General features: G+C 43.2%; 1 protein-coding gene across 1 annotated transcript; it reads right to left on the bottom strand.

Annotated features, from left to right (window-relative positions):
• Nucleotides 1-3760: 3760 nt before the first annotated feature.
• Nucleotides 3761-26436, bottom strand: C3H1orf198 (chromosome 3 C1orf198 homolog). The gene is made up of 4 exons (XM_065631650.1): nt 25993-26436; nt 18089-18139; nt 8110-8661; nt 3761-6202 (listed from the first exon to the last, which is right to left on the bottom strand). The coding sequence occupies exons 1-4, from the start codon at nt 26338-26340 to the stop codon at nt 6146-6148; spliced, it is 1008 nt and encodes a 335-aa protein (XP_065487722.1). The 5' UTR covers nt 26341-26436; the 3' UTR covers nt 3761-6145.
• Between the last annotated feature and the right edge of the window lie 879 nt (nt 26437-27315).

Below are 27315 nucleotides of genomic sequence, written 5' to 3'. Positions count from 1 at the left end.
GATGTTTTCCCCTTTCTGAAATCCTTTTAGCGGTTTCTGGAGGAAACGTAGCTAAGATCCGCATGAAAATTAATATGCTGGGTGTGCCCCTGTGAAAGCAAGTACCTGACACCTGGGTATGTTATTAAAACGTCTTGCAACTTTACATCTTCTCGCTAAATAAGACAATGCATGACTTTCAGTGACAGCAAGACCATTCCCCCAGTGAGAGGAGAGCCAGAGAGGACAAAACAGAGGGCAAGCAAGCAGCAGCGCTCCACTGTTGGCAGGGCAGTGGGCCAGGAAACTCTCATCTGTTGGTACTTTTGCTGTGACTTTGGCCAGACTCAGAGGCAGCTCAGTGTGTCTCAGATTGCAGGTCACGGGGTTTGCTGAAGGGCTCAGAGGCGGCTGCACAGCCCTGGGGAGCAGTTACCAGCAGCTCAGTCCCTCCAGCAGCTCCGGTGGCTGCCTGCACTGCTGCCAGCCTGGTGGGAGCTCCTAGGTGCCCTGAATCACTGGCAGCAGCTTGGTTTCTCCAGGATGGAGAAGTGAAAACAAGCTGTAATTACTGGCCACAAGCATTTGCAGTATTCTCTGCTCTGGAGGAACTGAGCTGCAGCCAAACAGGGGTGGAAGGCAAAGGGTTTGGTACAACGCATGGGCCAAAGCAGGGTTTCTCAGGCATAAGCTTATAGGCACACACCAGAAATTTCCTTCTTGGCAGATGTAAGTTCTGAAAGAAATGTGGCAAGGAGAGCACGATGTTCAGTCAATCCTTTAATAACAGAGAGCTGTAATAAAGTCTGGGCTTCCTACAAGTCAAACTAAGTTTTGCCACCAAGCTAACTGGAGCCAGTGCTTCAGCTCATGTAGCTGGGAAATGTCAGTGTGGAGAGGACCCACACGGTGAATTTTCTCCTCCCATTTGAACTTTGTTCCTTCTCCCATCACCTTTCTTTCTTTTCCCATCTCCACTGCGATGCTGCATGCTACTGCATCTTTTCCTAGCAGCTGGCATTTTACAGCAACAAAAAAAATGCTTGTAAAATACTTTTTATCTAGCCACAAGTGGGAAATTTTAAAAGGCTGCCTTCACTCTGGTTATTGGACTTCAGAGAACAAACCCAGGGGACAAATGGCCAGCTGAACTTCAGGATCACCAGCACCCTTGCCACTTTTGGTAAGGAGGGAAGCTAAGGCTGAGGTCAGGCCCAACCTCTGGTTGGTCACTGAAACCCTTGAACCATCCAAAAACTGCAGAAGACTCCCTCCCCCACCGTTTTTTTGTGTGGTTTTTTTGTTTTGTTTTGTTTTCATTCCCTCATTTGTTTTGGAGACAAGCATTATGGGAAAACTGTAGTAAACTATTTTGAGGGCAGTTACATGTTTTTTGACTTGCTGGCATTGCGGTAAAATCCCGACCTGCCAAGGGCATTTAGCCCTGTCTCTTGGTCCTGTACGAGGTCCAAGTTTCACAGCCACTAGGCGGCAGAGCTGATAAATGCTGTGATGTAGAGGTTGCCTAATGGAATCTTTTGCCCCAGAAGACAATCAGAGTAAAATCCAGAGTGATACTTAACGAAAAAATGATAATCTTCAAAGTAATGCGTTGAGCTGAAGGTGAGTAGAGACACGGCTGCCAGGCTTCAGCCAAGCCTGGCTCAGCGTTAACAGGCAGTTGTCCACCCCAGCAGCCTGCTGCCCTGAGGGAGGTACCTTCAGTGTGCTGAACACGTGCACTTGTCCTGGTAAGAAAATCAGGCTGCCGCTGAGGAGCAGGATGAGCTGTGGCAACTTCCCTTGGCATCTTCACCTTGAACAGCAGGGAGGAGAACAGGAAGGAGCAATGCTCCTGGGAAGATCTCGGGGAAAAAGGGTCTGCTGAAGGAGAGGGATGAAGTTATGAGATTTGTTTTCTGAGCTCCATTAGGATGGTTTAAACTTGGTCTGAGATCAGCATCCTTTGGGTGCAGTTCACTATCACTGGGGAACTGCCTGATTAAGGATGCAAACAAATCTGGTGATCATCTGCCACCGGACATTCATTGACTCTCGACGGTGCTGTCACAGCTCCCTCTACGAAGATGTAGATCCTCATTGTGAACTATTTAGTTAAAGCACGTGCTGAGGTGTAAAGCCTGCTTGCGAAAAGGGGACAGTAAAAGACATTTTCAACAGAAACGTATACAGTGTCCTGTTGAGAAGAATCAGGTGTGCCTGGTTTACCTGCTCTGTAAAGGTTTTCACTGGCATTAACTCTTTTAACTCACAAATGTAAATGTAGGACAGCCAAATTATGGGTTTGTTCTCACTGTAACAAGAACACGCTGATTCAAGTGGGTCACAGGCAAACTCGGACAGCAAAGCCCTGTCTGTGAATTGTGCCTCCAAAGTCAGGGTTTGTATCTCAGGCACGTGGCTTTGGGGGATGCTGCTGCTGAGCGATGAACCGCTGCTGGGTGCTGCTCCTGTACCCACAGCTGTGACCTCAAAGGCAGCTCTGTGCCACCTGAACCTCAGCAGCTACGGCTGAAGTCACCAGTAAATAAATTGATCGCTACCCTTTCGCAGGCAGGTGCAGTGAGTTTTCTACACGGCCTGTACAAGTCTCCACTCAGTCATGGGAGCCACTGACTCCACATGCTGAGACAACGCCCAGGTGCTGTGGATTTGCCTTTATCAGAGAGGACTTTTAAAAGTTAAGATGGAGCTTAAACAAGACTGAAGCAAACTATGTGTAGGCCAGATCCTAAATATAGCTGGAATACCAGCTGGCTGTCGAGTCTCTCCAAACCAAATGCTTCTTCAAATGCCTTTTGTTGGTAGAAATTCAGCTCAAGTATAAAACAAATTTGAGCTGTTTTTCAAAATACGTTTCTGGAATAAGTGGATGTGGGCAGGCAGAAGAAAAAACTATCCTTGTAGCTGCATGTTTGATTCTCTTATACTTTGAGAACTTGCTGCATAAGACAAAAGGCAGAAAGTGAGACCGCCCAGTGATCTCTGCTAGTATCTTCCTTTTCATGATGGGCTTTTAAAACCCAGATGTAACCATCCACTGATAGGAAACCAGCGTGAGTTTGTCATTGCCACTTCTGGTCATTTGCACCAAGGACAGTGAGCCCGCCAATGGGAAGTAGAGTGAATTAATTTCTTGTTTTGCTTTGCTTGTGTGCAACTTTTGCTTTACCTGTTAAACTGCTTTTACCTCAACCCACGAGTTTTTGTGCTTTTACCCCTCCGAGTCTCTCCCACATCCTACCTGGGGGAAGTGAGCAGCAGCTGCCTGGTGTTTAGCTGCTCGCCAGGGTTAAACCACGACATGCAATTTTCAAATTGCTCCTGCAATAATGATCCAGATATTGATTTGGATTACCTGAAGACATTGGGAAGGCAGGTGGTGTTAGCTTTAAGTCTATTACAGTGAAGTACGAATAGATTTTAGCCTTTATAGAAGTCCCAAATCTCCTCCTGTCTCCAGATATTAGATAAAGTGATAAAGCAAAGATACTTCCCCAAATAGCCTCACTTAAAAGCTTGCAAAACAGCTGCAGGGATTGGTGATTTTTTTTTTTCTTTTCTGATCTGAAAAAATCAGTTTTTAAATTCTAGACCAGATCATACTTGGCTGCTTCTCAGGCAGATTCAAGATGCACAAAACAACTCAAAAGGCACAGAGGAAAGCAGAGTATAAAGGACAATACGCGAAGAAACACAAAAGCCTTGAATGTTCTATTTAAAGTGACTTTATTAAAACATTGTTAATATAAAATGTGACCAAGTACAATTTTTTTTTGTAAGAATGTTTAATAAAAACATATTAAAGAAAGAAGGAGAATCAACTTTTGTCCAAGCACAGGAAAAACCTACCAGGATAAGAAAAAAGTTCTGCAGCATGTTCTACCAGCTGGTCCCAATGTGTGTGAGGGTTGAGTTAGCCGATGGAATAGCCAGGCAGCCCAGGTTCTTCCCTAAGAAGCTTTAATGTATTTAGCAGAGGTTTAAAGTAACACTCCTCAACAGCAGGAGACTTTGCTTTCAGATGTCCCCATATCAAAGCAAGATTAGCACACACATCTTCATGTTGGATTCAATAACTTTTGAGCAGCTGAAGGTACAAAAAATAGATTCATTGGTAACTGTAAACCCCAGGGTTAACATTTGTCAGCTTTCAAAAGAAGGTGCAAGTCAATAATAATTATACACCTAAGGAATTTCTGCTAAAGTTGTTCTAAGTATACTAATGCTGGATGCTTGTAGCAAACGCTAAAAAAGGTCAGCTATGAAAAAACCAGCAGTAAAGTCCAGGCTGATAGAAACAACAAGTATTTTCTGAACTGCTGAATGCAGAGAAAATATCCACAATTACAGGAGTTTGTACATCTCAGGAAGGATGTAAAGAAGCTTTCAGAAGTCTATAAATAAGACTACATAATGACTTATACTCTATGGCAATCTTCCCCTTCAGCTAAGAAACCTTTTAAGGAAACACTAGAAAAACTGGAGGTTTTGGGCTTGGCGGTTCTATTCTTTTGCAGGGGAGGGGAGGGGACAGCTTGCAGCATTTTCCTTGATCAATAAGTAACTTTTAATGCTCCATCAGCATCCTCTGCTTGTTCAGAGCGAGCAGCACACCAATTAGAGGTGAGGATTCTTCTGGGACATCTCAAAGTCTTCCTGTAACAGCCAGAAGAAAATCCTGCAGCATCCAATTCTGCACGTTTAACTGCCCCTGGCACTGAACCAAATGTCAAGTGCTAATCCACGAGAAGCCTAGCACAATCGTGGTCTAGGAGATGGCGACCTTCTTATCGCTTTGGCTGGGACCCACGAGACCCATTAGAGCCCTGTGTTTTGCCTTCTACCCCAAACAAATGTTGTGGGACTATTGCTGAGGTAAAGGGAAAGGTCAAACCTTTGGCATTGGAGCAGACCAGTCACTGGCTGTGCGTAGGGGGAATTAAGGCTTCAAGGTGAGGTAAACACAGTGAGAGTCAGTGTGTAAATCATGCTGCATTTCAGAGACGACAGATTGAAACAACAGCTAGTCTTGTTCTCTACATTTTAAACACCAAACAAAGATCATTTGAAAGCAGAACTGGAGGCGAGGCTGCCAAGGGCCACCTGGAGATGCCTCTCTGCACCGCAGGAACAAAGGGAACCTCAGTGCTGAATGCTGAAGAGGATGTACCCGCAAGGAGGAAAAAGCACCAAAGTTGATGAGTCCTGGAGACAATAAGCTGCTTAAAAAAAAAAAATCAAAGAAGCCTTGTACTGCTATGACCTCGCAGAAACCCAGTGGTTTCCCAACACAAAGGTAACCTACGCTCCAGCAATTCCGGGTGCTGTACTCCCAGCACTTCTGCTATGAAGAGTTACGCTCTAGCAAGGAGGCAGTGACATTGCTAGGGCAGTGACATTGTTAGGCTCATGTTCCCTGAAGACAGTTTTCCCAATCATGAGGTGTCATCCCATTCCCCTCCATCCACCCCCAAGTCTTTAATCCAAAGACCAGAAACACCTCTCATTTCCCCAGGTCATTTTCCTAACACTCTCATGTTATTTTAGCAGATTTGTAGGGCACTAACACAGTCCTTCATTTTGGCAATGCCTTTGCCCTCTTCAAAAGAAAAGTGTTTTTTAAATAAGTGGTACAAAAGTTACTTTCAAACTAAATTAAATATAGAAATCAATGCAATTCTTCTGTATGCTTATTTTTCACATGTTTTTGCTAGTCATCTGAAGCACAGAATTATTTGCTTATTTGGAACCATTGCATGTGCAACGGTATTTCTTATAAGCCATGCTAGCAGGGTTTTGATTGCAAACAGCAACCTGGTCCTGTAGGTTCCATTTCGAGGATATGGAGACTCTCCATTGTGTTTCTTCAACATGTATACGGTAACTTCCCCCATTCTCTCAGCACAGTAGCTACCAAAAATTTTAACAGGTATTAAAAAAAATATCCAAATGAAACCACACTTCTATCACTGTTTAAAAACCAAAAATGCATATGGTATTACAAAAGTTTATACAAAGGCAACACTTAAAGAGTTTGAAAGTTACTTCTAGAAAAAGACACAAATGCTAGCAAATTAACATACGAGGAGAAAGATATTCCACTCCTTCCCCAAAATCAGTTTGATCTATTTTGAAGTATCTTTTACCAGTTGTCTAGAAAATCAAAGCCAGTCTTCAAGATAACATTGCTTGTACTCATCTACAAGGGAAAAAAAAAGAAATAAGACGTGGTTGTTAATTATGGTATTACAAACTCAGTACTTGAGTGCCTATCTACAAAAGAAAGTTTAAAATGTTGTCTGACAATATTTCAAGCTATTCACCTTGCTCTAGGATACCTAAGAACCTACACCAGAAAATGCTAGACATGGAAAAATACTCACAATAATCAAAAAGGCAATTCCAGATAAAAATAAAATAATATTCTTGTAGTGGTCTGCAGGCAAAATGTTATTTTTTTCCTCATGGAAAAACTCATAAAGATCAATTTTTAGACTAGAGTGGGAATTGCAGAGAATGACACAAGCACAGAATGTAAGCATCAGTAATTCAATGGACTGCCTGTTGCAAGGACAGCCAGTTGTTTCCAGAAAATCAGATATTTTAAACTTTGTTGCAAGTTATTCACTAGGCTATCAAGAACATGCTGATTCCTGCAGTGCTGCACTTTCAGCCACGACATTTAAGGTGATTTTAGCGTTCAGGAAGACTATTCAAGGGACACAGCTGAATCTCTGTATTCTCTTCCTTGGGCATGGCTCTCTTCCCCAGGAAGATAATCCAGAAAGAGGAAACAGAGAAAATTCTATCATCCTATCCCCTCTGCTACTGTGTACACATTTTGACATGGGAGGATTGTTTCTCCACAGAGAGAAAAATCAGGCTTTTCAAACTATTCCGCTTAGCTTGAAGACATTCACAAAGGAATTAAAACTGTAAGAAACCATTAATTTGTAGAAAAACATGATAAAGCCTTTGACGGTCACCATTTGTAGCAAAACAGCTCAAGAAGCATTATGTCTTAGCTTTAGAAAAAAATAACTAAACATAGGGCTCCAAATACTGAAGTGGCTCAAGTATGGTTCTCTCTTAAGTGCTGCCACTTACTTCTCTTGCAAATATTTACCTCATTCTGCATCTTTCTGACCTTACATCACCTTGTTTGGAATGTTAACAATCATTGTTGGGAAAATATGGTAGAGAAAATGCTATGTGACATGCTGAAGGTGTCCAGCAATATGTCCGGTATATGCCAGTGATGCTACAGATTCCGTACAGAACTGCACGGCTCTGTTTGAAGATCCACTCCTCTGCTTCACAGTTTTCCAGTTTCAGATCTCTTCCTTTGCTTTCCCTCACCTGCTGTTCTCCCTTTCTTTTCTCACAGATCAGCATCTGCTTTTTAAATAGTTTCAACTGGCTATCAAGCTGCTTAAGGTTATTTTTTGTTGTTGGGTTATTTAGTGGGGTTTTTTGTACTGAAAAAAAAATAGAGAAGGCTAATTCTGGAAGCTCATTCCATTTCCACTTTGGACTTTAAGACAAAATACATTTGAAAGCAGCCCAGCTGCCTGGAAAGTGGCTGCTGGGCTACCACTTAAAACAGCTGAGAAACTAGTTTGCCGTTCACGACTATGCTGTGTGTACCAATAAAGTGTCTTAGACTCCATTTTATCTACTTTTCAAGTTAAAAAAACCTTCTTTTTTCCATTAAGTGTTTTGCTGTTTCAAGAACAAACAAACCAAAAAACAACAACACCAAAATCCAGCTTCTTTTACTTGATACAGCAAACTCTCTACCCCAAACTGTTAGGTAGCTTGCTGTTAGTCAGCCACTGGATGCCATGTCAGTATTTCTGGTATTTTATTTACATAATGCCCTTATCTTATGCACTCTACTACATTTAAAAATACTTTATTGAAACAAACAATAATGGCTAACACATCAGTTAAATAGACTTCTTTAAATTTGCAGGATAAAAATCCAGCAAGCTTAGGTATGGCTTAATGCTTTATGGAGTCCCTAATCTTCCAAAGCGACCTTCTCAGATTTTAATGTGCTATACAGTTTTAAAATCTAAGGACAGTGGATATAGCAATCCTTACCTGTCCAGGCATTTGTGTATCTGTAAGTATAGTACCATCAGTATCTTCCTTGTTTGTCCTAGAAGACGCCAGGTCCTGTGATGGGTCAGGAAAAAAGAAGTCATCTAGAGAACTAGGAGGGAGCTGGGTGGATCGAGCTTTCTCCCATTCAAGAGATACAGAAGGTAGGCTGGGGGCGACAGACTTCTCTGGCTTAGTTACGCTGGGCTTCTCGGCTTTTGCCATCTCCTTTGGAGTAGACTCTTGTCTGTAAAAAGAGGGAAGGGGTTTCTCTCCTTTCTCCATGGACTTGATCTGGCTGGGGGTCAGGGACTGGAACTCAGACTTGTCTCCTTCAAACTTTGAGCGCTCTGCATTTATCTTCCAGAAAGAGGACTCCTCTTCCTTTCTGGATGCTATCAAGCCATCGGAGCCAGGGGTCTTATTGGCCTGAGAAGATTTAGGGACTTGGACTCCAGGTGCTGCTTTAACGGGCTGCCTCTGTTCATTTTGCAACTGAGCACCACCTTGTTCTTGTATGGACAGAGATTCAATGCTGAACTCCATCTGACTCTGTTCAGGGTTAAAGACAAACAGTATTTCAAAGCTCTTCACAAAGACACAGTTTTGAACTTCAGATCCTGATGCATATAGATAATAACTGCCCATGGCTAGGCCCTCCCAGACAGTAGATACCACAGCAAAGCTAACTTATTTTCTCCATACATGTCTATCTTTGCAGCTACATAAAAATAATATTTTTTAAAAGTCTGAACTGCAAGCAAACCTAAGAGCCCTAGACCTGCTGCAGACGAGTCAGACAAAGCAATCAAGTTCAAGTTAGTGCCACACAAGAGAGCAGGGCATAGCATGCACAGCACTAAAACACTAAAATAGCGGCACTGAAAGACCAAAACAGTTGTGGATGCATTTTAAAAACCATAGACATTCCACAAGAAAATACAAAGCAAAAAAGCTTTACAGTTTAGTTTAAAAGGCAATCTTCCATTATAGTCTTTGAAATAGCTGGACACGCCACAACTCCGTCTACTTCCAAGATAAAGGATTAGATGTAACGGGTATGTGTAGATAAGCACTTTTTATAATTTTAATGCCTCTCTGAAGGAAGAGAAACAACTCCAGCAGGACCAGTTCTTCACTTATGCCACAGCCTTGTTTTGTTTTCATTTGCAGTGCAGATAGCTGTACTCATTTCTAAGAAGTAACACTGGGTCAAGGAAGCAAGTGACCACAGTTACAGCATGATACAGATCTTGCAAAAGGCACCCAAAAGTGAACAGTACTTCAAAATGTTCATTTTACTTACCACCACTTCTGTAATCTTGATTGTCAACTAGCTGGACATTCTTTAGGCTAATAAAAGTTAAGCCTTTTTTTTACCGTGAGGGACACGTAAGTGTTACTGTATTTAGGAGCAGCACGAAAGTGCGTGCCAGAAAAGAACAACCTAATGTCTAGACTTCTGTTTGTAAAATGGAACAAACAACAACAACAAAAAGCATTTACTGTTAGAGTGACAGTGTTGTCATTATGGGCCTGATTAGTTTTGAAAAAATTCAGAGGACATTTCAAATACTAGCTTTTGCTACAAGTGGTTAATAGATACTTTTGAAGTTGGTTACAGATTTGTCATGTTTTCCCCCTTCTACTTCATTACCTGGCCTTTCCTGCAGAAAACCACAATAGCATTTATGGCCCTGGCTCTGAAACAAGTCCTAGTTGCATATCATTTTCACTAGAAGTGTTTGATCTCGAGTCCTATGTAATTGTGCATGTCAAGTTCAAAGGGCCTCTAGATCTGGCAGGCCTCACCAGCCTAGTACTTAATATTCAGAAACTTCTCATCAAAGTGCAAACGTTAACTCAGCAACTGATTATTTACAAAACTTTTTTCTTAAAACAGTCAGCAGCTGACTACACAGAATTTGATTCATGGACTAACATCTGAACTTCCTAAAGAATCAGATACGTTAGATATTTTTCCGAAGTTATAGGCAAGGAAGCACCAAGTTCTGTGTTTTCATTAAGAATATACTGTGTTATCAAAAGATGCAGAACATAAACAAGCTGTAAGTAATTATAGCTCAGCTAGAAAGGTGAGTGCAAGGATACATGCAACTCGTACCAAACAGCTCAACACCCCACCCTGCCTGCAAAAAACTAAGAGGAAAAACATTAGAACCCCAATTTATTTTTTTTTTTTTAAACAAAAGTCATGACATGAAGTTCAAAACAGGTGATTTTTCCTTAGATAAATTCTGCATAAACAAACTATGGATGCAATGGTGTTAAGGATTATTTACAGTGACTGCCATTCCCTATATTAAAATATAGAGATTCATTTCCCTAAGCTCATTTGGCAACACTACTGAATAGAGATTAACCACCCTGAAGTTAAGATGCTTTACTAGTCCAGAATTGATAAAATCCCAGCTTAAAAAAACCCACAACACAATATAAAATAAACCTGTACTTCTCTAATATCCAAGGAAAAAAAAACAAACAACTGTCTTGGAAGACTGAAGTACCTTGCCATGTAGGAATTAAAAACAGCGCTACTTTCTATCCTTCAACAGCCTTCCTTCTTCTGAGCACCCTGTCCCAGGGCTCACACTGGAGATGACAGTAGGTCAAGGCCACCACGGCAGCAATCAGGTTCAGTAGAACGATTCCTTTAACCCCCGGCCCAAGAGAGAGGGAAGGTCAGTGCTGAGAGGGCAGAGGGGCCATCGCAGCCCCTTAAACACCAGAATAGTGTTGGAAACAAAACCCAGGAAAACCACTGACAGAAGAGAAGCAAGGGTCTGTTAGAAAGAAAATTAGGAAAACGAAAACCAAGGTTTTGCCTTTCAGTATCAGCAAGCTAGACAAGCAAAGCCAGGCCTCTAGAAGTTCTTACGCTGTGGAGCAAAAGCCACTGCCTGTGGTCATGTTTTACGTCCTTTTGTATGGGTCCAAGTGTCAGCTCAGCAGTCTGGTTTGGAAGCAGCAGACAGATTCTGGTGTAGAGAAGAGTGTGGCACTGGGGCACAACTCCAGGCAGGTGTACCCCTCCCAACCCACTTGTGGATGGACGTTCTGGTGAGGATGCCCTCTTTGTCTTTTTAGAATAGAGACCGTGGGGCATACCTTGCCATTCCAGAAGACACAACCACGAGGCTTTTAAGATTACATATTTGTGTCACGGTATGCTTTGGACATCGAACAGTTCATAACCTGACACAGAGTAACCTGAATGAAAAGACTTCTTCAGGAGTTTGCTTTCTCCCCTAAAGAAAAGCAAAGAAGACAAGACTACCTCGACAGGTTCTGAAAGCACTGTCTCTCGGTGTGACGTAAATATAGCCCTGAGAGGTCAGATGTATAATTCTGCCTCTAGCATTTAGCTCGAGAAGCTGAGAACTGCTGTGGACCAGCCACAAATTATTCCATTCTATTTGACTTTCAAGGTTACTTAAAATGTCTGAACCCCTAAGAAATGCAGCTGATGAAAGAAAACTATTAATATGCCATATCTTTCACACCACAAAATTGGTAATAAAATACGATAACCCACCCCCGAATCAGAGCAGGAGTAGAAAATTTAATGTAGAGATGGAGAAGACCCATGTGTGTAACACCCGCCATGCCGACATCTAAGCCATGAGTACTCCTGCATGTTCTAGTGAGCGGATGGACGCTAGACATGCGAGTTTAATTAGTGTCCCGCTCTCAGTTTTTTACATCAGATTGCAAACTGGCAATCGATTGGGTTGGCAGGAAAGGGAAGGAAACGGCATTTAAAATACAGTTACATGCCCCCCCCCCAAATCTCTTTTTCCTTTAGGTTTGCCAGTCATGAGGGCATCTTAACGCACATCTCTCCTTGCCCCAGCCGAAGCGATGACAGCAGCAGGTCGGTGAAGGTCCGCGTGTCCCTGTCCCGGGGCAGAGGCAGAGCCGGGCTGAGCTGCAGTCACTTGTGCATCTGAGCGCTCAGCAGCAGAACCACCCCCATGGTGCTCCACCAGCTACAAACACTCAACACTATGCTAAGATTTGATCAAAATCATTGTCATTTAGGCACAGTTTGGGATTCTAGAGACAGGGTTTCAGTCCCTAGCTGCTTTCATAGATTTTTTTTTTTTTTATGACTATGAATGAGCTGCAGTTTCTGGATTTCAATTACCCATCTAAGGAATAAACCAAAAATACTTTATTTTTCCTACCATTTGTCCAAATTGTATTTCTGGGAACTGTTAAGCCCAGAAAGCCTCAAGAGTTTACACACAGGCTAGTATAGTCCCAACTGCAATTTCTAGAAGTATTCAGAATTCAAATAAAAGTTATTAACAGCAGTAGCATTTCCAAGATATTGCAAGAGCAAATCATGTTCAACACATTTAAGAGAGAGAGGGGCAGAGAGAGTGCATGTGCAAGATGCATGAAGTAGTATTTTCAGGCAGAGCAAACCTAGAAGTCTGTGTTCTTTTCAGTCTTATCCCTCTGGTCTCAAATGACTGCAGGATTAAAATAACGGATGAGTAGGTCTTGGATCATCTTTCTGTCTAATAAATATAAGTAAGATTCAAAATTGTAGATTTTATAAAGTTGCATGACCATCTTTCCTTAAGAAGACTATATTAAGGTATTTAGGAATTTTATTTATTGGATTAAAAAATTTAGACATAACTTCAGTCTCAAGGCAGGGAAAATTCAGCAAATCAAAATACTGGCTGTATATACTCATGGGAAACAATGTATTCTAAAAGAGAATGTAATGATTTAGTAATACCATATAAAATCAGGTCTCAGTTCCTAAGTCTATATTAAAAACAAGATGACCACAAAGGACCCAGGATGGATTTTTTTAAGCATCTTATTCACTCGTCAGGAATGTGTAGTATTTCACTAAACAGTCAAGCAAACACAGCCAAAAGAAATTGTTTTGCTTGGCAGCCTGAAAAATCCAAATTGTTGAGACAAAGACTGCACAAAGAAAAGCAACTTGTTTTAAGCACAGCCTGATACATGCAGAGGTAAGAAAGCCAAGTTTAAAATGATTGGGAAAATGACTTTGCCTTGCTGAATGGACAAAACCAAAATAAATATGTGACCCAAAGTAGTTGCAGTTTTTGCTTTGTTTCCTGTGCACACAGTGGGTGCTTTCAGGATCTTTTCAGAGTCAGAAAGAAATCTTCAGGCCAGCAGAGACCAAACACAAGGGCAAAAATAGAGCAAAGCACTCAAAAATAATCTAAGTAATTTTAGTCCACACAACACCAGAAAACACCAAAGATACACAGCGTGGAGCTTTGGAGGAAATTTCATTATCTACTCTTTAGCGATAAGAACAGCATTCTGGTCTGCCACTGTTAGTTGCTAGCCTGAGAAACTCATACTGACAGTGTCTGCTGTTTTAGGCTCAAAATCAGCTGTCTAAAGATTGATGCAGGTAATTGAATCCTTAGCTGAGAACACCTGGTCATGTAGATTGAAATAAACCTTGAACACAGCTACTATTACTGCAAGCTCTTTTGTTTTTTTCTTTCTCAAAAACTAATAGTCAACAGTAGTCTCACAGCACTGTTTTAAATATCTGCAGTCTAGATCAAAAAGGGAATGGAAAACCCCAAACCTCAGGCATTACTCTTCTTTCCTTCCAGGGAAGCATTGCCATTTGTGCCAGCTTGATAAAAATAATCACACCGAAGTATAGTTCCAAACAAACAATTCTAATACCAGGCCGCTAAAGGAAGGAGGGGAAAAAATTATTTTCTGCCACTTTCTTCCAATTAAAACAAAACACAAAATCAACTAGAACTTTTACAAAGAAGGATATTGAAGACTGTCTTTTAGTTTTAGATAAAGAAAACAGTTTGCAAACCACATTCTTAGAAGTGCAACATAATTTTTTTCCTTCTAAATCACCACTAGGATTAGATTGCTTCTGTAGCGATGTAATTAGGGAATTCAGACAGGGAGGCAGCAACCAGATTATTGAAGGGTTTTAAGCTTGACACTCTTTTTGAGTTTTGTTTGTTTGTTTTTAAACACATCTTGAAGGCTTCTCTTTTCAACAAGTATCTGAGGGCCTGTTGAAAGTAGAAGAGAGCTGAAGAAGGAAAAAGCCAGGAGTTTAAATGAAAAAAGTACAAAAAAATACTCTAAAAGCTACTTTCGCAACTATTTTACCTGTATCATGGATAACAAAGTTTTAGATGCACATGTGTAAATTTTAAGCATTTGGAATGAAACTCATATTACTTAATAGCATGAATTAGAAATAGATTCCGACTGACTCAGACGCTGCTCTGTGCAGCAAATGTGTTGGCTGAGGTGGCAGATGGAAATTGTATTTCCTGTCCACTACTAAATTCATTAACAGTTCTGAGTTTGAGAAGAGTTGCAGAGAAATTATATTTCCAAACCCAGGCATGATTCTTGTTTTCCATTTATATCTTGGGGTCTGTGCTGAGTTTCACTGAATTTTTACTTCAAGCAAACCAAGAAACCTCCAAGGCCAAACTCAGCCAAAATGTCAGCTTTCATCTCACTTAAACTGAAACCCATAAATAGAATGCCCTAAATTCATAAACCTGGCCCTAGCTCCAGTTAAAAACGTAACCCACATTTCAAGACATGTTATGTTTATGAGGGCTCCACCCATGAACCAAATCACTCCTTCCAGTTCAATCTCTGGTTTTAAAATATCAGCTAATTTGCAGTGCAACGAGAACTGTTTGCTTCCAGAGTCGTTTTACTACTGAGAAGTGCTACGTTTTTCTACTAAAAATACTAGTATTTTAAATGCTAACAGCTAACTCAGCAATTTACATTGTATTTCTGCTTTGTTTGCCTTGTTAACTTTAAATATACACCAAACAGCTAAAAATGGTGGAGATATTCATGGAAGTGTTTGCTGTGATATGAATGACTTAAGCTATATATCACATTTGTGCTTAAAACGAAAACGCAGAAAGTTTACTTTTGACAGAAGTGAAGTTATCAAGCCCTTCAACGATGATCTGCCCAAAATGACAGCAATTTAGTACACTGTTCTCTGGGTAAGTTTGACAGCCATGGAATATTACGGAATCCATTGCATCAGCTACCATGAGAAAAATTTGTCCATACCTAATCAACTGGAATCACCATTGGCATCACTGTAACAGCTGAGAGGGGCTCCAACCTGCAGGAAACAAGCTCTCCCCTCTTCCCACTACCCTCTCAGTTTTCCTGAAGTAAGTTACAGACAAATATTGATTTTGCTGCTCTAGATTCTTACAGGCTCAATGTTAAAAAACAAAACAAACAAACAAACAAACCCAGCCAACAAACAAAAAAGCCCAAGCCTATTGGTTTTACTGATTTGCATCTCTGCGTTCTCTCTGCTTTCTCCTTGTCTGGAAAAGCAGAAAGTGAGTGAGCGCCACGTTCCCTTCCCCGAGTAACCCAGAGCACATTCATGCAAAGCTGCAAAAGAACAAAGCAATTTCGTCATCACAGAAATAACGTGCAAAAAAACCGCAAACCAAAACAAAAACTCTGCATGAAAGGGAGGTCAGGGAAAAAAATATTATGGAAATAATTACCCATCATGATGTACAGCTCATGGAATGGAAAGAGCCTGACAGCCTAAAATAACAGTGGGAACAGATGTGGCTCACAAGACACTAAATGTGCATTACAACATGTCAACCTTACTAAACAGCTCATTCAGGTGTCTTCACTGCTTCCCCACACGGGACGGATTGGGCAAGGATACTTCATGGAGAAATTGCTTTGCAATATTATCTCACTAAAGTACTGGTTAGGGAAGAGATCAAAGAGTGAGCATGAAGCGAGATCTCCACCTTTAGAAATGGAAGACTCAGCAGCTGAAGGATTTGGCTGAAAGACTGACACAATATGAGGCGCTGGGGCAAAAACAAAAGGAGGAACCCACACAAACCAACCGACCCACACCCTTTAAAGCTGGATAAAATGGATTATCTAGAGTTTTGCTGAAGGAAAACGTCATGCAACTTTTCAACCTACAGCTGAGGCACAGCTTTTAACTCTGATCAGCAAGGAGGCAGTGGGCAAGAGGGAAGCACAGCATGATTACCTGAGACAAATAGTTAATTCAAAAGTAACCTCCTCCCCACCCCACTTTTCTTCAGCAGTCATTAGTGTTTCCATGTCATTCTGTGATCCTTCTTTCATCACAGAAACGCACGAAACTAGACCATTGTGGTCCTTCATTTTGAGACACCAGGAGGATAGCAAAAATAATCTTAATCAGCAAGAGATAAGCAATAGGTTGGGTTGAAAAACACTTAACTAGACATACAAGCATTTAAAATTAAAGACAGCTATCAGTTACAAAGAAAATCCATTTGAGTGCAGATACATCTCATCATGGATCACTAGCCAGTTCATTACAGAAAGCACTAGCTCAAGAAAGTTTCAGTATTCAAGAACATACAAAATCCTATCAAGGCAGAGCCTAGAAACACGATTACAACTGCCATGCTTCCAAGCCTGAACTTTGGGGTTTGCACTAGAAAGCAGGAGAGAGACAACAGCACTGCTTCCAACACAAGGTTTATTTCACCTCACTGTCAATGAGGTCCACTACTATTCTTTTCTTGGCTGCTTCACCTGAGTACACCCACTCTAAATGCCTCTGGAGTATTACACTAAAAGCCAGTGGCTTCTTCTTCTAGGGGTCCTGAAAGACAGAAGGGCTTGCCTGAGCTACCTGGCTTCCACCACAGGAAATTCTCCACTGGCTCCTGAACCACCACAGCTTACAAGGGATTTTTAAGGCAAGTGAGGAATGGCAATGCTTTCTCTTAAACTGCAGCGTTGCAGGCTGCAGGGACCCAGGAGCCACATCAAGTTAATCAGCATGTGCAAAGCACAGATGGGGTGCCAGCCAGAGGCAGTGACCTTGAGCGGGGAAGGCTGACAAGAAGTCTAGGGTTGGGTCAACTGGATTAATTTAGTATTCACTGGCATTTCCAAATAATTACTCTGCATTAGGCTAAGATTATATTCATAAGCTCATCCATGATTACCTACACAGTTCAAGGGCAAAAAATAAAAGAAACAGAGGGAGGAGCAGCTTTCTCTGGCAGATAAAGCCAGAAAACACGAAGTATGAAACGTGATTAAATTAACATGCCTACCACACCTGGTTCAGAAAGACAATGAACTGGGGTTTTTATCCCATATTTTCTTCAACAAAAAGAATTAAACTTCATTTCCAACCAGAAACATGGTACAACTATGTTTCTTCACACCACAGGTTCAGAAAGATGGGGAACTCTGGCTCTGTGTTCACCTTATGAGAATACCATTGTGAATAATACTTTAACAAAATACCAGATGTAGAGTAAAACAAAACACAAAACAAACAAACAAACACACACAAACAACCCCAAAACCTATCCAGCACAGAAAAACATTGTTTTTGAAGGATCTGCCTTTTGGAGAAGAAATAACACAATGTTTCCAGCATAGCCCCAGGTTAACACATTCCATTACATTGTAGTACATAATGTAAAGATTAAGCATAGGACAGGCTTTAAGAAAAAAATCCAAGGAAATTACCAGATATCTGTATCTTTCTCAACCCATTCCCTAACTACTTCACTTTTGACTTCAAAAGTGAAATGGAGTTGTGCTCATAGAACACCTGAGAACACTGGTCTCACCAGACATGGAAAGTTGTTTGGAAAGTTTACTATGGAAAATCTGATTATTTGGACTGAATCAGTTTTACACCTGCACTTGAAGCCAGAACATTAGTTCACGAAGTACATTTTGTGTTTCTGTTGATGTAAATTGAAGCACACCAGCCCAGTTTCATTTGCAGGACAGTCACTTTACACAGCTCTCAGAATTAATATGACATCCGTCTATCAAGTCTCAAAATCAAGATAATATAAAAGCACTAGCAACAGCATTAAATGACAAACCAACTTTAAAAATAAAACTGCTGCATATTTACCTTTGTTTCCCAGGAGAACGGAGCCGAGTGTTCATCTTGCCAAGTTATGTCCTGAAATAGAATTCAAGAATGACTAAAAATCAGCAGAGCAGCTTTACCTGCTCAGGAGCATCATATGCAAATGACATTATGTTGCATTGCTGGAAGCATAACAACCGTTATCATAGAACTAGCTAAAAAGCGAGAGCACTACTTCGAGATGGCACTGATTACAGCTGAAGACTGATCAAAAGCAAGTTCTCTGGGGAGAGATTATCAATTAGTATACCAACTTAACCTAGAAAATATATGAAGGTTGAACCTGGTCTAAACCTCTTGAAATGTTTTCTCTACAAATAGCTTTAAAACATTACATTTCCAGTTTTCTACTAGGCATTTTCTTTGGCAGACACTAGCAACACACAGGGACAGAAATAACAAGAGGAGTAGGGGCCTTAGGGAAATAAAGTCCCATTTCCTCCTCTGCATAGACCACTGAGCATGTGTGCAACCGGGCAGTCACGTGGCAGCGAAACAGCTGCGTGTCCGTCAGGCCAAGCCACAGCTGGATCCAACCCTGACAAGACACATCATTACACCACTTCAATGACGATCAGTCTGAAATAAGTATTTGGTGCTGTTGAAAGAACCACATGACGTCCAGAGTAAAATCCCAACCTGAAATATCTTTTTACAAGAAGCTGTTTTTCTGAAAATAATCCCAATTTGAGAAATTTAAATAATCTCTTAATTTTCAGCATGGTCTCCAGAAATACATGTGACCCACACTGAGAAAAAGGGGTGAAAAAAAGAAAATTGTTGTTCGCATTCGTTCAAGACTTGCAACAGAATGATGATCGCACTTCTCTTAGTCATGGATAAGATTAATTTGGACGTTGGATGTTCACGCTGGTGGAGGTACCAAGTTGCATCCTCTGTACTGAGTACAGCATTGCTTGGCCACCCCAGAACATCAGGGGAGGAACAGGAGTCAGAATAGTGGATGGAAGGAGAAAGGCTAGGAGTGACCATGCGCAAGGAAGGAGAGGACAGAACAAGACCTGGAGTGCTTGTTTCACACTCAGGCTGTTCAAAGAATAACAGATCTAGACCATGTCCTAAGCTAACATGGGAACTCCACATCTTACCATGACTGCCCTTCTTATTTCTGAACTCTACCTTTCTAGAAATGTATTTCTCAGACATCTGATAGCACTTTCCTGATCTGCCATCTCTTTTTTCACCCTAGGCAGATTTTGCTGGCCAAGGGCTATGAAATCACAATTAGAAGTGTCTGAAACCATCTCCTAGACATGAAAATGTGTTGTTCTCAAACTATTACCCATCTGTGAAACAACGGGTTTCTAGCAGCAAAGTATTTGTGGTATATATGAGGGTGATCCCATGCTTCTAAAAATAAGTGGACTGATCGGAAACCTCCTAAAAGGAAAGGCCTGGGCTCTGCTGGACCACACATTCTGTCCAAAAAATAAATTTGGTACAGGAAATTCTTGCCAAGAACATAAGTGTAATACCAAGTTCTCTCATTTCAGGAAATGGATACTCGTATTTATTAACATTTAAAGGAAACAAAGGGAGTAAAAGTCTACTTTTTAGCATCTGTTCTAACTTCTGTCAGTACGTGCACTGTGGACTGCTGCTGACCACATGGAATGCCACAGCACTTCAGTGGGATACCTCGCAGCAGGTGAGTGTCAAATTATTTCAAAATTATTTTAGGACTGTATCCTCTGCTTCTGAAACTGGTGGAGTTAGCACTTCATTTCTGAAGCATGCGTGATAGGAATCACGATCCAGGAGGGAAACGAGGTCGGCAAGTCCAGCCACTGGATTGAGTCTCACACACAACGTAGGACCGTAATCCTTCTGTCCACATGGGGTCTGGACAGATCAGTACTCAACTTCAATAAAGGACAGAAATAAAGTCCAGCGAACAGTGTAACACTCCTACATGCTGTCACAGCACCTTAAAGCTCCAGACATGTAGGCATAGCTGTGAGTGGAACCTACCCAAGTAGTTTAAAGGAAGTATGACTTCTTGCCATTTACAGGACACGCAAACCAGCTGTGGACCAGTTTTAAATTTGGGAATGAGCCAAGACTATCCTCATCCTGGACCGGAGGCAGACAGTTCTTTATTTTTGCTCTATTTGAGGCAAGTGTAGACAGCACTGGAAGGGACACTTCTTCACCCAACACTCCCTGCACATCCTCAACTCAGCAACGACACTGCTGCTGCAAACAAGCCCCGCTGACAAAAGCTGCCTGCAGAGGGGCAGAAAAGCAGCACAGGGAAAGCAGAGTGAAGGTACGAGGTTGCTGTACACCAGGATACTTCATTCCCTACAGGATGGAGCAAGTCAGCTTCCCACTTCATAGAATCTGATGTCTTCTCAACCACCATGGCACTTGTTGGCACCTGAACTTGTAACCTCAACCTTCAGGTTAGGTAGACAAAAAGCTCCTGAAATGAATTAATGGTATTTTGGTACCAGTTGTTAAAAAGTTCTTGTAAGAGACAAAATCTAAGACTTTCATAGATTACTTCAAAAGATTGAAGTAGTAGACACTTGTTAGGCAGGAGAAGTTCTTCGAAAGAAAAGGACTAAAGATTTTTTTTCTTAAAAGGATGGCTTGTTTTATCTCAAGTCGCACAGCCCAGCACACATCAGAGCTAGTAAGTCTGAGGAGCTTTGTCCACATTCAAGAGCTCTTCCATGGGATCTAGTAAATGACAAAACAGCATAAGCCATGGTTTGAGGACATAAAGCTCCAAGGAGCTGATGTCTGTGGTTATTTGAAGTGTACTTAAAGTTGGGATGAAGGGGATGGTTCTCAAGTTATGTCCGTTGTCGGGAAAGGGAAACAAGTTTGCGCCCTCACACAGAGGACATGCAGAGGACCAAGTGAGAAGCAGGAGAACAACGCAGTTCAACAGTTTCCCATCTGATGCACCTGATTCATACTTAGCACCAACAAAATCTGAGAAATAACTTTGCTTTCTGTAGAATAAACGAGTTCTCACACACTTGAAGAAATTGTGAGCAAAAGCATAAACTATTTTAATACTCACAAAAGTAAATTTCAAGTAGAAATTCTAGAGAAAAAGACTTCAAAGCTTTTTACAATCAACACATGACAAGAGATCCATATCTGATCAGCTTTTGTTTTCAGCACACAACAAAGCCTTCTCCAGAAAGAAGGCAAATAAATAAACTTTTGTTCACCACCATTAAAGAACCTATTTGTAAGAAATGGAGCCTAATGCAACATATTTCATAGCTAAAAAAAAGAAAAGAGAGAGAAAGAGGCAAAAATCCAGTCATACACTTGATTTCAACAACCAGCTGCAGAATACATAAAAAAGAATCACAAACTACGTTTGCTGTATGTAGGCAGCTTGTTGCAAAACACCATCTGCTGCCAGCGTATCTGACATGAGCATTGCTCTGAGCAGCTGAGAGTAACCAGGCAGTCACAAACCCACCAACAAACGCATCTTAGAAGTGTTACCAGAACAGGACTTGCTGGTTATTGGGATTTAACTGCACTCAAAAGCTGCCCTGCGTTTTGCATTTTTTAAAGAGCACAAATCTATAACAGGCCCAACGTAAAAGTTATTGCTATATCGAATATTTGTTGCTTTAAAGCATTTTTAAGTAGGAGATAAAAGGGTCGATCCTATGGCTTGGTGCCAAAGCTCTTAAGGCTAAGCAAAATAAATACCATATCTGCCAAGTCAAGCTTCCCTGTTAAAAGGTGATGAATGAAGCCAACTGAACTCCTATCTGTCTTTCTTCCACATAAAATGTTTACCGCTTCCTAAAGCACATGGCATTTTCTTCAATGAAAAATTTAATAATTTCAAGTCCAATTCTTTGAGCTGCTGAGTACCACTCAAATACTCAATATCCCTTTAAAAAAAAAAAAAATCAGACCTTTAATCCATGTGTATGTCACACACTTGTGGATACAGAGGGACAGTATTAAGAGAAGAGTGAGAACTTCTTGTAAACTGAATATCTTAACTACCTTTCACTGAACTAAATGAGGAGGATCCAGTGGCGTCAACTGACATCAAATCAGATGCTTAACACAAGCTGACAACTACAGTGATCAAAGGGTGGTAGCCTCTCACACACTGCTGGTTTTCCACCTGTTTCCCCCATGATGGCTCATCATTTATGGCATTGGATATAAATGGAGAAATGCCACCAACTGGAGGCTTGTTGGAAAAGAGGAAGCTGTGCTCGAAGGTTGCAACATCCAAAAGCCCTCAGCCAGAAGGCCTAGGCTGTCTAGACACAGGCAATGATGGTGAAGCAACAAATAGACTCCTGGTGCTGGGCCCACGTGCAATAGCAAGTCAATCTTCAGCAAACAGGACGAAGCTTCTTTCAGGGGAATGTTAAATGAGCCTATTAGCCTGGAAGAGATGAAAATATGTGCATGATCTAGACCACATGACTCCAGAACACAGAACAAGATAGAGAGGCAAGAGATGTTTGGTTTCATAAGGAGGAGGTATTGGAAAACACCAAGGCTTGCAACTCCATCAAGGTTCTTGAGCTGGTGTATTCTAGGGTCTGTTTCAACTAGGAAGCCTTGACTTGACATCCGGAGGCTGATGGTGGACACACAGTGGCTGGTGTCAGCAGTTGTGTGCATTCTCGCCATGACGGTGTGGTGCACACAGGCAGATGCCAAGCGTGTTGGGTGCCACCCAAGCCAACTCTGTGCTTTGGAGAGAAATGCTGCTTGGAGAATCAGGGAGCCCAGTTCCTGTATTTCTACTTCTTTCATCAAGCTTTTTGACACTTTTAAAAACACCTTCAGCTCTTTGACAGCAAGACAGCAGATTAAAAAAGCATCGCTGGCATCCTGTCACTGATCCCGTTTGTGAACTGCATTCACAGTGCACGTACAGCTTCAGTGATTAACTCCATGACAGGCAACGCCGCAATGAGGATGAGATAACGTAAGAGGAGCCGTGGTGCTCAGCTGACTCCAGGCATTTGCTAGGAGTGCCGCAGCGCTCCAGCACTACAAAATGACTGTGTCATGGCTACAGGATGCCATGGTCCTCTCACTGCCCATCTATTTTCTGTCACAGCCTTCCCACACAGCCAACATACTGAAAGGTGTTTTAAAAATGTAAGACATGCTTGTGCTTTGAGAACTTACAGTCCTGGGCTACAAGTTCAGGAGATGAGTTTGGCGTTAGAAAAGATACATGCGAAACGGTAGGGGCAAGAAGAGGGAACCAATTGTCCACAGATACAAGACCGCTACATATATCCTCTGGACCACCTTATCAAAGTAGTCACATGCAAGAATGTGGGACTGAAACGGTGAGAGTCCTGGACAGGTAAATCAGTATCTTTAGCTTTCATCCTTGTTTTGCTTTCTCCCAAGTTCTCCAAAGAACATGAGGTGAAAGAGATCAACTTGCCGTGCTTAAGCAAGCACAAGTAGATCGCTACAGATTTCAACATCAGTTAACAGGGAAGATGAGCTGTGGCTGGAAACATGAAGCCTTTGGAGCTGGTGTCAGCAAGAACATCGTCAGATCAGAACACACTGAAACAGCTGCAGCATCGACAAGTGATTTGGAGGTAGGCAGGCTATTCTCCATGTCCTTGCCACGGGACACTGTACACAATGGGACAGGGACAGCAGCCAGGACCAATCTAATTGCCCCCTGAGCGAGGGCTGGGTGGCCACAGCATGTGCAGCAGTTACAACTTAGAAAGACAGCAGTAGTACAGCTCAGTAAGCTGTCAGACCAGAAGACAATAAGAAAATAAAGCTCTGTAAGCAAAGCACTTGCAAGCCTGGGAAGCTGAACCAAAATGGCAAGAGACGAGCCAGAGTGGCTCTGTAACAGCAGGACAAGGAGGAACAATTACCGGGCTAGGGCAAATGTCCAAGAATCAGGTCGAATGCCAGCAAGGGAGCGGGAGGAGAGGAAGCTATCAGGTGACGAGCCAGGAAAAGCTCCAAGGCTCAAAAGTGCAATTGGAAGAACTAAAATGGAAATGGAGGATGCCAAAATGAGTGGAATCTCTTTTCTTCAGAAATACGATTTATATTAACTCCAGCTTGGAAGTCAAGGAGGAAGTCAGCTGAGGCAGATGCTTCCAAAATTACACACTTGGCATCAAGTGTTTCGATGAACCATGCTTTCTTTAGTTGATGGCTACACAAACACTAATAACATTAGTTGTATCATAGCTGTATTTCGAGGGAAGAGGGGAAAGAAAACAACTTGCCAAATTTCAGGTGGACTCCCTAGCTGTAGTTTTGTCAAGCAGGAAATGACTAGGTTTCCCTACAGTGCAGCACAACAACCTAAACATGCTTGCTTTCCTTCCAAATCCATATAATTCAAAGCAGAAAGCATAGCAAAGCTGTCTGAGACTGGGAAAGCTGAACATACTCACTTTCCACAGTCATTAACCTAAATCCTTTTGCAACTAACTTCAGGTTTAGGTTTCCTTTCGAAGACTGCACAACCCAGTTTGCTGCCTTGTGTCCTTCTATACCTCTTTTTCACCAAGAGTTATGGTCTGCTACTAGCAAATATTTTTCCAGAATTTCTGGTATCATAGACTAAACAAAATTGAGCTTGACCATATGATCTCTAACTCCAGATACCATGTGTGCATGGCATATTGTCACACTTTCCTGACAGGTGAAACACAAGCAGCAGTCTCTTCTAACACAAAGCTGTTTGGGAACCATGATGCCAAGAATCTAAAAGGGCTTCAAACACTTTTTACAAATACCATTGCAAGTGATACTGGCAAGGAGGCTAAAAGTAGCACGGTTCTCTTTAAATTGGATTGATAATTACAAGTGCAGAAGCAGATTCTTTTTTTTCTGGTAGAAGCCACACAGTTAATTAACAATAGGTTACTTTAAGATATTATATGAACAGAGTGGAAGATGTCAGCTCTATAATCGTACCAAAATGTAACAGAAAACAAAACAAAGAAAGTCTCATATGGAGCATAAGAGAGATCCAGTATCTGAAGATCACCATCAGGGCTTTGCAAGGATTCTTAGACCTTCCTCTTCAAGGGATCACACTCGCTAATATGATCTACTCTTCTGGACCTTGTAGCCTTATACCTATGCATTTCCAGAAAGGCTACCATGCTTCCCCATTAAATAGATGGCTCTTAGAACCTTCAAAATCCATATTTTTTGTCATCTATTTTTCCACACCCTTGTTTTTCCCGGCATGCGACATGGAACAGGCTGCATTTTTTAAGGTGTCAAAAATATCGAGAGCTGGAATGTTTTCAGTGCTGTATTTTTAACTGTGTCTAAAATTAGAAACAAAAAGGAAGAGATTTAACTCAGTGTAAACATTCCCTACAGCCCATTTTCAGCAAGGGACTGTTTCCAGGGCCGGCCGCGGCCATGCTCGGCTTGCAGGGGCAGCTGGTACCGGCCTCAGCTCTAAGCCTGCGTTTTGCAAAACCCACTTCAGAGTTACTGCTGCTTGTCCCAGACAAACTCCGATTTGGTGCCTCTCCTGCTTTTACGGGCTGAGCAAGTCCCCTCGCTTACAGTACTAACATCCCGCCCTCCTGCACAGACACGGAGAGGGGAAAAATAAATAAATCCCTCTCCCGTTCATCTCCAGGGCGACTCCCCGCGTTGCCGACGACTAGAACCGCCCGCTCCTCCCCACAGCCGAGCGCCGCCCGGGCGGCGGCGCAGCCGGGCAGAGGCGGCCGTGCAGCCGGAGCGAGGCTGCGGCCACCCCGGCGGGGCGCGCCCCTCTCCCCCAGCCCCGCCACGGCGGACCCCCCCCCGGCAGCCCGGCATCGCCAGCGGCCCTGAGGAGAGCGGAGCGGGGCGGGGCGGGCCCCGTCCCCCCGCCCCTGCGGTACCTCGTCGCCGAAGTGCACCACCTTCTGGCCCGTGTTGAGGCGGAGGCTGGGGTAGGAGGCGGGCGGCGCGGCGGGCCGGGCGGCGCCGCGGTGGGCGGCGTAGCGGGCCTGGACGTGCGGCTCCACCAGGCACTTGTCGATGATCTCGTCCTGCTGGCGGGGCGGCAGCCGCTCCCACTCGGGCCCGTAGCGCTCGCGGATCCGCTCCTTCTCCGCCATGATCTTGCGCGCCATGGGGCTCAGCGAGGAGAAGTAGCTGAACCGCTTGCGCTCCCGCTCGTCCAGCGGCCGGTTGCCGTTCATCACCGCCGTGCGGGACGCGGCGATCGCCGCCGCCATGGAGGCCATGGCCACCCCGCCGGCCGCCAGCCCCGCACGCACCGAGCCGAGCGCACTCGCACGGCGGGAATGGGAATGGGAACCGCCTCCCCCGCCCTCCTCCTCCCTTTGCCTTCCCTGCTCCGCTCCCCGCCTGCAATCGCCGCCTCCCCTCGCTCCCTATAAAGGCCGGCCGCCGCCCCGCACACCCCGCCTCCCGCACGCCCAGCGCCCGCGGCAGCCGCTGGCGGCATCACCCGCCCGGCGCTCCCGGGAGGGGGAGGCGGCTTTTCCTCCCTCCGCCTCGCAGCTGGCGGGGGAGGAAGGAGGGGATGCCGCCCCTGAGCTGGCTGCGGGGTCATCGCCGTCGGCAGCGCGCTGGGTGAGGGCAGGCTCCTCCGGCCCGGGAAGCGGAGGGAGCCAGAGCCGAGTCCCCGGCTACAGCCCCGGCCATGCCCGCCCGGCCCCGCTGTGCCCCAGCCCGTAGCACTCGGTTCCCACAGCCCTTCCCATCCTTTCCAGAGGGGGCAAGCAGGAGCGTTCCTACACTGCGGGGCCGGGAGCACCAGGAAATGACTTGGCTCAGCTTGGCGGAGCAGCGCCGGAGCCAAGAACCCGCCTTAACCGACTCCCAAATGAGGCTTACGTGTTTCTTGACACGGTAGAAGGTCCAGCAGCTCCTGTCAGAAGAGCCATCGTGCCTGGGATGGACTACTTCGTCCAACTCAACAAGTTCAGCAGCTACTCAATCCAAAGCCTCTGTATTATTTTTGTAAAATTAAAAAAAAAAAAAAAAAAGCACGCCGGCCAAGTGTAAGAACTCATGCAGTGGCATTAGTTGTATTGGTAAAATAGAATTCCTATAAGCTGAAATAACAGGTTTGTTTTGGGTTTTTTTTGTCTTAGGTGTGCTGCAAAAGGAGGCTTTCTTCCAAATGGGGAGAACGGGGGGTAGAAAGTAGTTGGTGAAGAATAATTGCAGCAAAACACCAACATCTTAAAAAA

Source organism: Caloenas nicobarica, chromosome 3 (assembly GCF_036013445.1).
Source record: "Caloenas nicobarica isolate bCalNic1 chromosome 3, bCalNic1.hap1, whole genome shotgun sequence".
NCBI lineage: Eukaryota > Metazoa > Chordata > Aves > Columbiformes > Columbidae > Caloenas > Caloenas nicobarica.
This window is presented reverse-complemented; position numbering and strand designations above follow the sequence as displayed.

Bases quoted from the DNA above. Each gene is read 5' to 3' on its own strand.
- C3H1orf198 (XM_065631650.1), bottom strand. From the start codon at position 26,340: ATGGCCTCCATGGCGGCGGCGATCGCCGCGTCCCGCACGGCGGTGATG. The intron at 8,662-18,088 runs GTAAATATGCAG...AACCCTGAACAG, and splicing joins CGTTCTCCTGGGAAACAAAG to AGTCAGATGGAGTTCAGCAT. The intron at 6,203-8,109 runs GTAAGGATTGCT...TTTCCCTTGTAG, and splicing joins ATACACAAATGCCTGGACAG to ATGAGTACAAGCAATGTTAT.